The sequence below is a fragment of the Wolffia australiana genome, chromosome 4 (genome assembly GCF_029677425.1).
Source record: "Wolffia australiana isolate 7733 chromosome 4, ASM2967742v1".
NCBI classification, from domain to species: domain Eukaryota; kingdom Viridiplantae; phylum Streptophyta; class Magnoliopsida; order Alismatales; family Araceae; genus Wolffia; species Wolffia australiana.
This window is the reverse complement of record NC_135838.1, coordinates 7851530-7868477: the sequence shown is the minus strand read 5'-3', so window position 1 is coordinate 7868477 and position 16948 is coordinate 7851530. Positions and strand designations below refer to the sequence as shown.

General features: G+C 41.6%; 1 protein-coding gene across 2 annotated transcripts; it reads right to left on the bottom strand.

The window, feature by feature from the left end:
• Positions 1-14413: 14413 nt before the first annotated feature.
• Positions 14414-16142, bottom strand: LOC144701802 (histone H3.3). Of its 2 annotated transcripts, none has more exons than XM_078573568.1 (4): positions 16017-16142; positions 15515-15663; positions 15362-15452; positions 14414-14798 (listed from the first exon to the last, which is right to left on the bottom strand). In XM_078573568.1, the coding sequence occupies exons 2-4, from the start codon at positions 15661-15663 to the stop codon at positions 14628-14630; spliced, it is 411 nt and encodes a 136-aa protein (XP_078429694.1). In that variant the 5' UTR covers positions 16017-16142; the 3' UTR covers positions 14414-14627. The 2 variants fall into 2 exon arrangements, with proteins under 2 accessions (XP_078429694.1, XP_078429695.1); XM_078573569.1 differs by having other exon boundaries at positions 15989-16088.
• Between the last annotated feature and the right edge of the window lie 806 nt (positions 16143-16948).

Here is a 16948-nt window from a genome sequence, read left to right as displayed (position 1 = left end):
TATAAGATGAGTGCCTATCACCATGACACTTTTCTTCAGACTCACTTCCTATTTGGTTAGGCTGATTAAAAGAGAGTGCAATAGAGATATATCAAGTGCTTTTTCGGTGTCATGGGTGATAGAGGAGAGACAATAGAGAAGTGGAGAAGTTTACCCAAATCAAAAAATCACCACGGTCTTGGCATAACTTAAAGACCTGGGGTAAGTTTTCTTGCAGTACTTTGTCTCATATTTGTCATTGTTATTTGGTTAGATTCATCTCCTCGCATGTGCATGATAACATGCATTTTTAATATCTTAATATGACCGCGGAGCCCTTACGATGACGACGAGTACGTGGAGTACAACCGAAGGCAAGATGAGGATCTTCAAGATCGACGCCCCGCCCGACACCCCGTACGCGACCCACAGGACGTCCGTACTTGGGATAGGCGATACCCATGGGACGATCGCGTCTCTATGGCCATTCTAGTCCTCGGGGTATCTAGATGGGTTTTCAAAAAATGATGTGATGCGGATGATGGCGGTGCCGGCACGGAGACATGCTGTGAGCAACCACAGCCTTGCTTTGATACCAATTTGGTGCAGGAGGATGATGGTGTCGTCATCCAGATGGGTATCGAGTCGATGATCTGATACCATGTTGATGTAGGACGTTGTCTAGGACGTCATCTGGTCAGTACCGAGTCGATGCTTGGATACCGAGATAGTGGTGTCAGATGTCGTCAATGACATCGTCCGACGGATAAACCCTAAAGGGGTATGTAACTACGATGAGATGATGCATCCGATGTGGTCGTACTTGCAGACCCCGACTCGATGAAGTGTGCCAAACTCCAAGCTCCGAAGGGGTAGACGGGTGACAGTGACGGTGGCCTCTCAAACCTCGTCGGAGGGACGACAGAGTCTACGGCGCCGAACGGAATCAATTCGTAGGGGCTCGCACATAACGGACGGGCTCGACCCGTACCGAGAAGACGCTTAAGTTTCGTAGTTATCTCTCAATCCTCTCTCACCTATCTAGCCCGAGCACGGTGAAAGCAATCGAAAATATACTGCACGGAATAATTATAACGCACGGTGAAAGCGGGAGGATGATTTACCTTGTTGGTGAGCCGCTCGCTGTGCAGAACCTTCGTCGTTGCAGCTGCCAGCGCGGGTGGCGGGTGGAGAAGTGCCATAGAGGGTCGGCGGCTCAACTGGCTGTAAGGGACAGGAGCAATTTGGCGGAACTTGGAGGTGGATAGAGGCCGAGCTACTAAGGAGTGCACTAGCAGGATGGTGCAAGCTACGCAAACAACTCGGAGGGGCGCGACCAACTTTGGTGAGTTGGGCGCCGGTTGAGGGGGGCAGTAGCACTATCAGGGCCGCACGCGCGCGCTTGCCAGCAGCAGCTACGGCCGGCCGAGAGGGAGCTGGGCTGAGCAGCATACACGCGTGCGCCGAGTCAAGGTCGATGCGGTGGGGGCAAGGACGACAGTCAACGCGTCTGTGAACTAGGAGTGGGCGCGTTGAGGGTCCTTGAGCGGCGGCGGCAGAACACCCAGGCAAGGGCGACCTTGGGGCTCAACAGCATGTATGTAGGGGTCCTGGCCGGTTAACAACCCAATATCCCGGCTCGGGGGCGGGCGGCGTAGCAGGGGCAATCTACGCGGTCAGCATGATCGTCCCAGGCAAGTGCTGAATCGGCAGAGTCAACCTACCACGGCGCCCTTGACCAACAGCAGTTCGACTGGTGATCAACAGCAGTGCCAAATACCCAGAGGCCCACCAGATGATCACGGACGCGGGTTGCCGGGTCAGCGTGCGCGCGCTTCAGCGATCGTCCGTGAGTCCTCGGAAGTCACTTTGACCCGGTAGGAGACCGATTCCCGTAGTGGCGCGATCAGGGCGCTCGACTCCGCCCAGTGCAACTGCGATCGGCGAACGGGGTCATGGCCACACGATACCGGTGGTCTTCGAACGATAGATGGCCGTTTCTCCTCGGCCAGGCACGGACGAGCCCCACCGGGTGCGAACCGTTGATCGAGGCGGTGGTTCTTCCCAACGGAGACGTTGGTGCCAGAACCCTTCAACGCACGGCCGCGGGAAGATCCCAGGGTGGATGACAATGCGGAGAAGGGGGAAGAGGTCAAGTCCTGACCGCAGGTGCGTCCTATGGCCAGATTCTGCCCATGCCCTGTCCTCCTTCCTGTTCCCTCCTTTTTGCCTCTTCCTCCCTCCCTCCTTTCTCACACGGTGAGACCAGATACCAACGAAGAAAACTTCACAAAGATAATTACCTGGTCTAACCTCTCCTAGGGCGCCACTCTTCCCTTATAAATGGGGGAGTAAAGTTCCATAAGAGGGGGGGGCCTTATATAATGGGCCCCAATTACAACCAAATAAAAACAAAAATAAAGGACATAGAAGACGGCGGGTACGGATGCACGATGGACACTTCACGACTCGACGAAAATGACTAGACGAGACCGAAAACAAAAATGCAACTAAATGAAGAGGACGAAAGAAACCAAGCGCGATAAAGACGAGCGTAATTCCACACGGGATGTTCAAAGCCGGGTATCTTCTTTGACGCCTCAGCGTGCCAATCGGGCGGAATTCTACGCAGCGGGCTGTCGATGACGAGAAGAACGGCATTGAAGACGTCTCAGAGGGAGCAGGCTGGCGTGCTCCATCAATAGGTTTATAAATTTTTTTGGTTAAACTCAAATTCTCAACGACATAATTCCACCCCTAACTTCGAGTTTATCTTGTGACGTTGTTGCATCCTTTCAAGTTGGGGGGTAGCATATATTTGTATGAATTTAATCATGCCCATCTTGGAGAATCACTCGCCCCATGTCACAAGCTAATTAAATTATTTACGAGTATAGGTTTATAAATTTTATTGATTAAACTCATATTCTCAATGACCTAATTCCACCCCTAATTTCGAGTTTATCAGTTCACATCTAACTCTAGCATTGACATTACCACGTCACCTATCATCGTCACCTTACCTCATCATTCCATCTTTGTTAAAACCTTAAAACCTAATTAAATGTACTCTTGCCTCCATCTCTTGATCCACCTTTTCATCAAATGTCATGATGTACTCAACACACTAGTCTTCCTGCACATCCACATGCTAGGATTATGTACATTTTTTAATGATGACTTCTTCTACCTGCTACTTGATTTAGGTAGAACTATTGCAAACTGATCATCATAATTTATTCTCTTACTCTAAATTTTCCATTTTCTCTCCCATGATATGATGACTGGAGAGTGATACCTCCCAACAGTGTTTTCCTCTATAGTTTATACTTTATTAAGGTCTATACACGTTCATATTTAAAAAACATCAAATGTGAAAATATGGTTTGTTAAGTGAGGACCATTGTCTTTAGAAAAACTCAAAGTTATGCATTTCACTCCAAGAAAGGCTCTGAGTATTAAGTCAGCATCCAAATATGTGCATTCTACAAGGATATTGATTAAACCATATATGGATTTATGGGTACATGTAGCCTTACATTACGATGTTCTATAAAATTTAAATACATATGTGGGCATCCACACAATTTCCACATTACCTTGTGATCTGTATTTTTGAATTTTTCCTTCACTTCTCTTTGTTAATGATTATCTTTTATCTTTTTTTGTCATGATTCATGTCCACATGTCAGGGTCATGTATCTTTTGTATGATGTCTTCTTATTCCTGGTCTTTGAGGTACTTCAAATTACAGAAGACTGATCCATAAAAGGTTTTTTTTCTTCATGTTAATTCTCTATCAAGTATATGAAGTTCAAGGCATCTATGATGAGATGAGTGTGAATGCAAGGGGACTTGCATGGAAATTCCATTTTAGGGTTCCCTCAAAATTATGAAAACATTTTATTTGGCGTTATCATGGTCATGGAAAGTTTATCAACAGATTCGAGAGTATCATTTTCATAAACATGTATGCATACGATAAATAACTGCATGTGATTTTTCAATCTTAAATTTTCCCAATGCCTTGAATGCCATATTTTCTTCATCCATGCCAATGATAGCCATTTCTTCCTTGAGAAAAGCTCTGCCCAAAAGTATGGGTATTATCAACTTTAAAACTTTGAGAAAAAAAAGTATTAAACATATATATTTGATTTTTCTCAAGGATATTCTCGGTATGATTGACAAGTATAATATTATTGGATTTCAAATCTCCAGTGAATGTGGTTCAATACTATAAAAGGTATGCAATTAAGTCCTGATTAAGGTTGATAAACAAATTGTTAGAAAGATATCCCACTAATATATGAGGTAGGGTGTGTTTTCACCAAAGGGTTTGTTTTGGGGAGATAAGGTACTCAATCTTCTCATCTTCCCCAACTTATGTTGGACATCATCTTCTACATGATTCTTACTCTTGTCTTGAGTCATTTTGATAGATTTAGATATCGTAAGAGTTTCCTCCTCAAGGGTCTCTTTGTTACTATTGATGATGGTGTCTTCTTCCTCTACATTAGAGATTGCTAACCATAATTATCATGCTACTTTTAGTAAAACCATTTTGTATGATTTTTTTATTAAATGATCATATATTCCTGTTATAAATGGTTAAAATGATTTATTGTACTTTTTGAATGAATTTCCAATAATTCTAATTTTAAGATATTTTCATATAATTTTATGGCATTATTTTCATGAATGAAATAATTTAACAAGCAGATAATATTTATTTATATTGTTACATATATTAAGGGGTTTATTATATTTTTGAAATAATATTCTGATTATTCTATATTTTCTAGTATTTATATGAAATTTTATGAAGTTAACTTCAAAAATAAAATACTTTTAGACGTGAATTTATTTAAATATTTTTAATAAACTAATTGATTTTTCTGCTCCTAGAAGTGTGTGACTTGCTGTTAATCCGCCATAAAAATTGGAGGAGAGAGAAACTTGGATGGCTCATATTTCTCCAAATTCAAACAATGATATCTAACGATCTAGAAAGAGTTTCGAGTGAACAATGATATCTCCAAATTCCATCTTGGCATCTGCTATCTATCCACTATTTTAGATATAAATAGACCCCCCATCCGTCCTTGTAAAAAAGGTACCCTTGGAGTTTTTTCATAATTATGATTAGTAGAGTGATTTGATCATTCAAAATCTTGTTTGGGTCCGTTCTTGTACTCCAAGAGCAAAGGATTGAAGGAATGACATTAAGATGAGAACACAAGGAAAGAATACAACTCAGCCAGTTGGGCATGTGACGACAAGGCTAGTGTGATCTTCATCTTTTTCTAACTATCTTTGCACTTTTTCCAAGGTTATCATCACCGGTAGCCTAGGTTTCCACTCTCACACACATCACCTTCAACTCCGCCACCCGTTGACACATATGTGCCTCCATCTCCGTCCCACTAGCATTAATATAATTTTCATCACTCGCCCCCCTTCATCACTTTCCAGCACATATCCACGATCATCATTGTTGCAATCAGCACAATCTCTTTCATCCATTCCACTCCACTCACGTCCTTCTTTGTTTACTGTCAACCGACACTCCCAAAGCGCTGGCTAAGATATTTAAATTAGAATTGTTAATATTTGTATACTATAAAATTATATAAAAAGTCCCAAAATAATATGATATTAATATTACTTGCATCTCCTTATTCCTTTGGATACTCATGCATGGCCTCCCAACTAATGATCGAGTGAATCGTATCGGTCACTACCCTCAGTTTGCATCGCCATTATTACCCCGCACCTCCCCAGGCTGAGACTATGGAGCACCTTTTCTTCCATAGTGAGACAACCCTAAAATGTTGGTGCCAAATTACACATCATTGGTGCCCACTACTATGTACCCCTTCTACTCTAACACCGTTAGAGTGTTTTGGCAAGATTTTTCTCTCGCCAACGCACTCTAAGTAGAGCCCATTCCTTCACGTCACCATAGCTTATTTACTATGGTAGATCTGGAAAGGTAAAAATTATTCCCGTTTTGTACGGACCCCAATGCGAGCACCAGATATCATGTGACGAGTCCAATAGTGGATACAAACCACCCACCATCTCATACCACCTCATGCATGCAGCTCAGCCCTCACATGCAATATCCTTCGCACTTAGGGCATTACGGTGACCCTTGCCCCCATCACCATCCGGCTACGACTTGTCCATTGGCACCCATGGCCAATTGGCAACCTCAAGTTGAATGTGGATGGTGCGGGCAAAGGGAACCCAGGATTAGCTGGAGGGGGTGGTATCCTCCACCATCACAAAGGGAGTATTCTCTTTGCCTTCTTATCCTTTTATGGTATCCAAACTAACACGGTAGTCGAGGCTATGGCGATACGTGATGGTTTGCATCTCTACGAGGAACGAAACCTTCACAATATCATCATAGAATCGGACTTACAGGTGTTAGTTGACATGCTTCGTGCATGTTTATGCTCCCAGTGGCGATTGCAGCGTGTATGGTAAGACATCATGCAGTGCTGCCCTCACTTGACTAGTGTTCGTCACCAGCTGCATGAGGGAAACTAGACAACAGATGCCCTAGCTAATCACGTGGTATGCACACAAACTCTGTCTTCTCTTTTTCTCTCTTGGCTGGAACTCCCTAAGGCAGCTCGTGGATGCTATCGCGTTGAGCGCCTCGGCTTGGCGGCTCTTCATACGCGTTTCACATTGTCGAAGGAGGGACCACGGGATTGGCGGATAGCATGGAGCTCTGGTGGTGAGAGAGCTCACCCTCTCGCCTGATAGTCCGACATGTCGCGCACCTAAACGTTGACACCTGCAGTTGGTGGCAGGGTGGACTACGCACACTCCAAGCATCGCACCTGCTACGCTTCACATACTCCTGCTAGCACGAGTGCTCTTCTCATGGAATTTACTAGATATCACTCATGTACCTTTTTCCTTTCCTACACTATGGGCATGGGCGAGTAGGGTAAGTGTGTATTGGGACAGGTACGCTCGCTCCACATCTATAGACTCTGATAAACACTACATTTAATAAATAAACAGGCATGGGTGGCGTCCAGGGCACGGATGGATCGGTCTACGGGCACAACCTTAGGGTTGGCCATACCCGGCACAATGTTTTTTGCCAATAATAAAAAAAAAATCCTGTTTGTGTGGGTACTCACAAATACCAGCTAAAACTTGCAGATGAAGGTCAATTATTTTTTTTATTTCTCTAAAAATTCCCCAAATTTTCTTGAAAATCTGATCGAACCCATATAATTTATTAAAATACAATAGGTATTTTTATTTTTTTGAAAATTAGTTTAAGAAATATAGTTTTGTTTGGTTGAATATATTTCGTATAAAATCATAAAAAATAAAAAATGATATAAATATACTAATAATATATATATACAAATGAAAAACATTAAAAAACTACATTTAGTAATACAAGTGCAAGAAGCAACATTCCTTTCTATATCATTCAATGTGTTATATGGGGCACATTCCACAACTTCTCTTAGAAGATCCACATGGTTCATTATCCTAGTTGATGACTCTACAAAAACTGGGTATATTTTATTAAGGCCAATGTGATTCTTTCATGGTCGTCCCGAACTTCTCTTAAAAGATCCAAATGCTTCATTATCCTAGTTGATTACTCTACAAAAATCTGGGTACACTTGCATAAGGCCAAATGTGATTCTTTCATGGTCGTCCAGAACTTCTCTTAAAAGATCCAAATGCTTCATTATCCTAGTTGATTACTCTACAAAAATCTGGGTATACTTGCATAAGGCCAAATGTGATTCTTTCATGGTCGTCCATAAATTATCGCATAGAAAAACTAATTTGATATGTCTTTAACGAAGCTGCAAAACATAATGATAAATAAAATTTTAATGCCACTTTACTCATTAATTTAATACACAAGTAAATACTCCAATAAATTAGATAATTGAGGGGAAGATTAGGCATTTTGTATAATCAACCTTTACATTAATGCTGCAGAACGTACCAAAAAACTTTGGGATAAGCATTGTAAAAGAAGTTAACCTTGTCGATACATTAACATCAAGGATATTGAATTATGAATGTCTAAATAGCCATAATAAAATGTTTTTTCTTCATATTAATATGATATTAAAGTTAAAACCTAAGATATTTAGATGTACTATGTTCTTACATCTCCATGAGTCTACATACAAGTTGGATCCCAGGTCAATTAATCCTAATTTCTAGGATATTCCGTTATTAATAAGATATATGTGTTAGTATCTAATTATATAGAAACCAATTACTTCTGCGGATGCGCTTCTACTGAAAATGAAAGTTTCTTTCCATTCAATGGACATAATGATACTACACTAATTGTGTCATAAACCAAATCAATCATTGACACCAATGGATCACGTGACTTTTATTATACAATTTATTCCTAACCATATCTATTTCACATGCTTATGGATTTGGGGCCTCAATCAACTTAGATCAAATTTTGATTTCACAATATAAGACTGAATAAAAGGTGAATCTTGAAAAAGTAATATATGCAATTTTGAGGAGGCCAATTACGTAGTAACACTTAAACCCTGAAATCCAACACAAAACCTCCATCCTTGGATACTATTCCTAATTAAAATTAGTGGACACATTTCTGTGGTAAATCCCGTAGCCATTAGAATAGAAATGCTAAGGATAGATAGAGGGTACTCTTTAGTAGAAAGATTTTAGTGAATTGATATGTACAAATACTTGAATGATATTCTACCAAACTTTCAATCAGGTTGATGACATTATTATGGTTGGTGAAGTGGCCCTTACAGCTGAGATATCAAAAATATATTATGGATGGATGATTGTACTTTGGCTATGGCACATGAGTTCCTATTAAAATAATTACAATTCGTCTAAGCTCAGGCACAACAAGAAGTTACCAAATATGATTCAGTGGTTAAGATGGGATCATTTAGGTTCAACATAAGTTGAGACAGCTCAAGGAAGACGATGATATGAATTAATTGGCCAAGGTAGTGGAATATCGGAGAAGAGTTCTCCAATGATTTCCTACTTAATTGGGGAACGCCCTGAATAAAATTCACCCATGGAAGAATTATTCAAGTTCCTACTCTTTTTATATCATATTTATTTTTATTCTCTCCATTACTGATGTGATCACAATGGTGCAACAGTCATAGTGGGGTAAGAACAGGGCTCATAAAGATAAAGGGGGAGATTCAATGTGTGAGAGATTACGTTGATATGCCTAGATATGACTTAATCAATAGGTTTTAAACAAAAAGTCTACCGCTGCAGTAATCCCTTTAGTTTCATCTAAATTGTGGCCATAGTATCTGACAAGAGGGAAGGGTGCATGAGTGAAAGAGAGCAGGAGAGATTGTGTGAGTGAAAGATAGAGGGAGATAGAGAGAAAGAGGAAGAGGGAAAGATATAAATGTAGATATGGGAAGATAGTAAGAGGGATGGGACAGAGTGAGGGAGAGAGAGAGTGAGAGGGAGCTGAATGATAGATAGGAGGGTGGAAGTGAGATTGAGAGAGAGATGAAATAGAGATAGGAGTGTGGAAGTGAGATTGAGAGAGAGATGAAATAGAGATAGGAGGGTGGAGGTAGAGTATAAGAGAGACAAGCGGATAGAGGGAGAGGATGAGGAGAGATAGATTGAGAGAGGAAAATTGAAAGAGAGATAGCTTGGTAGAGGAGAGAATGATAGGGAAAGAGTGAGAGAGAGATAGAGATGAATAATGAAAGAGAGATAGCTAGGTAGAGGAGAGAATGATAGGGAAAGAGTGAGAGAGAGATAGAGATGAATAATGAAAGAGAGAGATGGGTAGAGAGAGAATGAGAAAAGCAAAGAGAGAGTGAGAGATGGATAGTGAAATAGAGTGATCTTGGTGGCAGGAGAAAGTGAGGGAGAGAGAGAGAGATTAAGAGGGGGAGAAAGTGAGAGGGAGAGAGAGAAAAGGTTATCATTATGTCATTTCTGGTTATCATTATGTCATGGTTAACTGTCAAACCTTAATTCATTGTCTGAAATAGGATTTCATTGCACTGTCTTTTTGGAGCATGGATCCGCTTATAAAAAGGTTACATCCCATCCTGACATTTCAATCATCTTCGTAGATTATTATAATTCATTTGTGCTTCTACAATTTGAATCTCATACTTTACTTCATAATCTTAGTCAAAGAATAATATGTTTTTGTTATGTCATGTTTGAGGACCTCTAACATTCATGACATGATTAAAAGTGGGGTATAAAATAAAGTCAGGGATTCACACGGATCAATTCAGTGAACTCTTTCCCTAAAGAGTACTAACTTCATTCCCATACTGTCTCCCATGTCTCCATAAACTGTTACATGATCAACCATCCTCCCCACATGAGGGGGACTAGGTGGTGTTATCAACTTTTGGATATTCTGCAAGGAATAGCAAGTCGGGGACGTGATGGGATGGATGACGAGTGGTGACATACAAGAGTGTGACATAGAGTTTTTCACGTCTCCCGTACCATCATGCATCCTAGGATTTTCAAAAATTCTGTCATGTTTTTGTCACTGTCACTTGAGCTGTCGTCCTGTCCATAATTAAATATTTTAATCGTTTGCTTTTAAAATATTTGAAACATTTTTTATCCCTCTGTATCTCTCTCTCTCTCTCTGACTCCCTCTCTCTTGGACTCCCTTTCTATGTCCATTTCCCTCTCTCTCAGACTCCCTGATGGGGGACCATCCCGAAGATCAAGCCAAAGCACGAGATGAGCCCACAGCCGTATGTGAGCAGCCGGGTCAGGGGAGCTAGAGCCGACGCGAAGGACCCGGAATTCAAGTACACTGCTTGATGGTGATCCCCCCCCTTCCCCAAAGACTTTTCCCTTTGTCGCATTTCTCGTTTCGTGCATGAAACTATGTATGTGTTTATTTAGGGAGGGCCTCCATGTTTTCGGACCCCTCCCATCTGTTTTGGACCTTATTTAGGCCTGATTAGGGGTAAACGATCCCCTAATTACGGGCCTGCCACTAGGGCAACCCTTCTCCCTTCTATGAAAGGGGAAGAGATGCCCAATTTTGAATAGTGAAAAATTTGACTTGAGATTTGCTATGTTTTCGTAAGAGTTTCCCAGGTCCGTGCTCACGACCCCTTCCCTTCTGGAGCATTGTCGCCAGTCCCCCTCTTCTGACCTACATCGTTGAGTGCTGACGCCCCGAGCTTTGACAGAACAGATAGCCAACGCAGCCGTTGCACGAGTCGCGGTCGCTCACATCACGACCAGAACCGTCCCCATTCGCCACGTCAAGTCCTAGGCACCGCCAACCACCACTGGTGATCTCTCACTTGAACGCCGCCACACCCAGCCATCCTCTCTCACCTAGGGCCTTCCCGTCATTCGCATCGCCCTCTCCTAGGGTTGACTGGTCGTTGTCGCCCGATCTTCTCCCAGACACTGAGAACAACACCACCGATGATGCCTGCATCGTCTCGCCTCCTCCACACGGGTCGACCATCGAGGCCGCACCGGCGCCAAGTCCGGGCATCCCTAGCTCAGTATTGCCGCCCGGAGCTCTCCTAAAGCTGCCACCCTTCCAGCAACTGCTGAGGCACCGGGATCGCCGAACGGACGGCCACCTCTTGTGCCACCGGAAACGCCGCCGACCGAGCTCGCGTCAAGTTCACCGGGTCTACGGTCAGAGCTCACGATGCCGATTTGACTCAGCGGTGAATCGGCGAGTCAGCTCAGTGAGTCAACCCACGACTCGGACCGACTGCTGGCCCGCAGTCCAGACCGGATCGGACCGACTACCGTTCTGGACAGACCGCCAGGAACGGCTCAGGAAGGTGCCAGACCTATCCAACAGGCCCCAGAGCCGGTCCCGCACGTACCAAACCTACCTGAGCTGCACCAAACCGGTCCTAAGATGTCAGGAGCATGCTCAGAATGCAAAGATCTTCGTCGGCCATATCAACGGCAGGAAGGCTACGATTCACCTCGATCTCCCGGATTCGACATCCGCAGGTCATCCCACACCCTCTTTGAGTATTATCAGTTCTTTCAGTATCGTCGTCGCTTGCTCCACCGCCGGGGACTAGATTTGTAGGACTTTCACTTGCTTGAGTTGTGAGATTATCATTTGTGTATCGTCCGAGGGTCGTTTTTCTGTTGCACCTGTGTATCTCACTTTAGTTGTGGGTCCCGCCATAGTCGTTCCCGTCGATCTATCGGTCATTGGGAGTCTATCCATACGAGTTACACTTGGGATACCCTCAGGTCGTTATCTTAGATCAGCATTAGCGTGGAGAATACTTCTCATTGTTTTCGAAAACCCGCATCATGATGTCATGTCCCGAGTAACATTGGTAGGGTATCCGAGTGCCTATTGTGTTGCAACACGAGCCGTCAGTCCCGGCCTCGTTGTGTTGCATCACTCCCTCTCTATGTCTGTCTCCCTCTCTCTCAGACTCCCTCTCTATGTCCGTCTCCCTCTCTCTCAGACTCCCTCCCTATGTCCGTCTCCCTCTCTCTCAGACTCCCTCTCTCTCTCTCTCTCTCTCTCTCTCTCTCTCTCTCTCTCTCTCTCTCTCTCTCTCCCTCTCTCTCTCTCTCTCTCTCTCTCTCTCTCTCTCTCTCTCTCTCTCTCTCTCTCTCTCTCTCTCTCTCTCTCTATATATATATATATATATATATATATATATATATATATATATATATATATGTATATATATGTCGGTCTCCCTCTCTCTCAGATTCCCTCTCTATGTCCATCTCCCTCTCTCTCAGACTCCCTCTCTCTCTCTCTCTTGGTATCTCTTGTTTTAATTCTAAATATATCACAACTTACTTAATTTTTCTTTTTTCCCTCGTTTTTAATCATTTAAAGTTTTGTCATCCGTGATGGCCATCCCCTCACATCACCCCTCCAAGACTCTCCATCACTGCCCCAACAGGGGTATTTCGTCACATCATCTGTCATCGTTACGGGGCTAATAAAGTCATCTGTCAGATCTATCATTGTGACAAATGTCGTGACGAATGACGTCAGTTGTTTTCTATTCCAATATATTTTTGTCCTATCCTCCAAATCATAATGTTTAGAAAACATTTCTGAAAATTAGTAGTCAATGTACTATGATGTGATTATAATTCAATAATCATTACATATATCATGGAACTGCATTACAAACATCACACATGGATGGTAACAAACATAAATTATTTCAGTGAACTTTAACACGACAAAGTCATGTTTTATCTGCTTTTAGAATACATTATTCCATAAGATTAAATTAAACCACATAATCATATTTTTTCCTCCCTATCTGAAGAGTCCAAGGTCTCAATCTCAGCAGAAAGATATATATTAAGTGGAAGAAGAAAAATATGATCATGTGATTAAAAGTGAACATGTTTTAATTAAATTATTATCTTAAATTTTAAAGTCTTAGATTTCATCTTTAAAATTATACGTGCTTTGTGTCTATTATTACAATTAGTCTTGCTATAATTTCTATCATCTTGATGGTCTTCATCAATTCAGTTATCCTTCACATTGAACTGTGTTCACAAGTTTATAGTTCTTGGAAGTTTAAAGGATATCATTTTTACCTTCACTATTTTATCTTACATTCTCTAACTAAGATAGATTGCCGTACATTCGATCCATTTCACGAACTAGTTAAATCTGATCCAATTTTAATCGTTAAATATATCTCGATACCTCCCATTTCATGTGTACAAATTTCAGTACTCTATTTACTTCTCCACATCAGAGTTTATTTACCCATGGCACAAAAGTAGGATTTTGTAATAACCACACTGGAAGGAACGATTATATTTTTAATGGATAATCACGCTTCAGGGCATTATATCATTTTTCTACAATACTCACTTCATTTATTTATACAATATATTCCCTATCATTAATTAATCAATCTTACTAAAATCATACCAGTATAAAATATTTTATTTTTTGACGCATAATTATGTTTCAAGGCATTCAATCGTACTGCTACCACATACATCCGGATTTATATAAACTTACCACTTTATGCACTGATCTTATATATTCTTTATCATTTATTTTAAATATTATCTATAATTAATCAATTGATCTTACTAAATTCATACCAGTAGAAACTATTGTATTTATTTGCTGCATAATTATGCTGCAACACGTTCAATCATACTCCTACCACATTTACCCAGATTTATATAAACTTTGCTCTTTATGCATTGAACTTATATATTCTCTATCATTAACTTAGTACAATTGTGGCAGATTTATTCTGATATGGGGGATAAATATAGGATTGGATTTAATCAATTTACGATCGAGTAATGTGGATGATGAAGAATCAAATAATTTTGTGACAGAAAAAATAGAATAATACGTAGTGCGAATGATTACAACTAACATGATGGGTAAGAAGGCTAGGCTAACAAGCGAATGTATTACACATAGTCACAAGCATTAGTCCGGAGTACAAATATTCAAAGTTTACCTAGATAGAGAAAATTAACGAGCGAAGAACACGATCAAGAGAAGAGAGAGAGATGGGCACTAACATATCATATAGAGAAAATTAACGAGCGAAGAACACGATCAAGAGAAGAGAGAGAGATGGGCACTAACATATCATACTTTTCTAAGCGCGCTCGCCTCGGATCCTGCGGGCAAGCTGGATGTCTTTGGGCATGATGGTAACGCGCTTCGCATGAATCGCGCAGAGATTAGTATCTTCGAACAGCCCAACCAGATAAGCTTCGGCAGCCTCTTGTAAGGCCAGCACCGCGTGACTCTGGAACCTCAGATCCGTCTGATGAACACAACCATGTTTATGATAATCAGTGATGGATGAAAATTGAAATTATTGGGATTGTTCGTGATCGTTGAACATGATAATCAGTGATGGACGAAAATTGAAATTATTGCGACTGTTCGTGATCTTCGCACACAACCATGTCCACGGTAATCAGTGACGGATGAAAATTGAAATTATTGGGATTGCTCGTCATCATTGAACACAACGATGTTCATGATAATCAGTGATGGATGAAAATTGAAACTATTGGGATTGCTCGTCATCGTCGAACACAACCATGTTCATCATATTCAGTGATTGATGAAAATTGAAATAATTGGGATTGTTCGTCATCGTCGAACACAACCATGTTCATCATATTCAGTGATTGATGAAAATTGAAATCATTGGGATTGCTCGTCATCGTCGAACACAACCATGTTCATCATAATCAGTGATTGATGAAGAGTGAAATTTTTGGGATTGTTCGAGATGGTAGAACATTAACCATGTTCATCATATTTAGTGATAGATGAATAATGAAATTATAGGGAATTGTTCGTGATCGTTGAACTTGCCTTGAAGTCTTGCGCGATTTCCCTGACGAGACGCTGGAAGGGAAGCTTCCTGATCAGAAGCTCTGTGCTCTTCTGGTACTTGCGGATTTCTCTGTGCGAGACATTTGATCAATTTGGGATTTTTACGAGATCGGTGTTGATGGCAGTTCTTACCTGAGGGCGACTGTTCCGGGACGGTAGCGGTGGGGCTTCTTGACGCCTCCGGTGGTAGGAGCGGACTTGCGGGCGGCCTTGGTAGCGAGTTGCTTCCGCGGAGCCTTTCCTCCGGTGGATTTACGAGCGGTCTGCTTAGTACGAGCCATCTGAAGAGAAGAATTTCAAACTGAAGTTCGGAACATATTATGGTGGAAAAATGGAACGCAAAATTCAATACTGCTTCCAATTTGACCAGTTTATCGTGAAATTGCGGTATAATGAACTAAAATTAGGATCATATTCGAACCGAAATCTAATTTGAAAAACCTATCATCAAACTTCGTTGACGTAGATCGAACTCGTAAACGATCATACCAAGGACTCAAAACCCTAATCGAAATTTTGAGGACATTAAAGTAGAAATTAGGGCTTGATCCAGTAACTAATGGAGCATCAGAGGAATTCTTCGATGAAAATATAATCAAAGATTACCTTTTACAAGATAATCGATTTGACAAACCTGATATTACCACGAGATCGCGGTCACGACTTCAGAGGAGGGAAGAACGAACTTCGCGATTCTGAAAACTTCAATTTGTTAGGAGCGCGTCTTGTTCTTATAGGAGTCAATATTGGCCGGTTTTCCAATCGGACGGCTCAGAACTTCCTAACGTGTGCTTCCAGATAGGGCTCATCGAACCGTCCAAATCACCGACGTTTGTGCTTCCCATGGACGGCCAAGATGATTCCGGATCCGCTCTCCGGGGATTCCTAATACTGGCAGTCTGCATTCTTATTGGTTCGTGATTTGTTCCTCGGATTGCCACGCTGGCACCCGTTTTCTAGTTTCATAACGATCGTTTCTCACAACTCATGCCCAGTTCTCCGAGCATAGTAAAATTCTTAATTTAATTTTTTTACTAATTTAAAACCTGTTTTTAAATCGGAATGTAGACTATGCACTCTTCCCTTGATTATTTACTTTTATTTATCACATTCTACTTTTATTTAATGTTACATTAGACTCCCAAGAAACTATTTCAAGAACATATAGGATGATGAGTTCCAACTGGTATTGTCATCTGGCAATGCCCTTGCATAGGGGCAAGACATGACGTCAACATTAACATACCAACGATGAAATCACAATGGTGGCATTGTCGTCAACAGTTGATAAAGTCAACGTCATCCATCTGCCGCGTACCTAAACTTGGTCATCATTGTCGCCGAAAGTTGACAAAGTCAATGCCATCCATATGAAGAGCAGCTAAACTTGGTCATCGTTGGTGTCAACAGTTGACTAAGTCAACGTCATCCATCTGCCAAGTACCTCAACTTGGTCATCGTTGTCGCCAACAGTTGACAAAGTCAACGTCATCCATCTGCCTAGTACCTAAACTTGGTCATCACAATTGACAAAGTCAACGCCATCCATCTGTAGAGTACATAAAC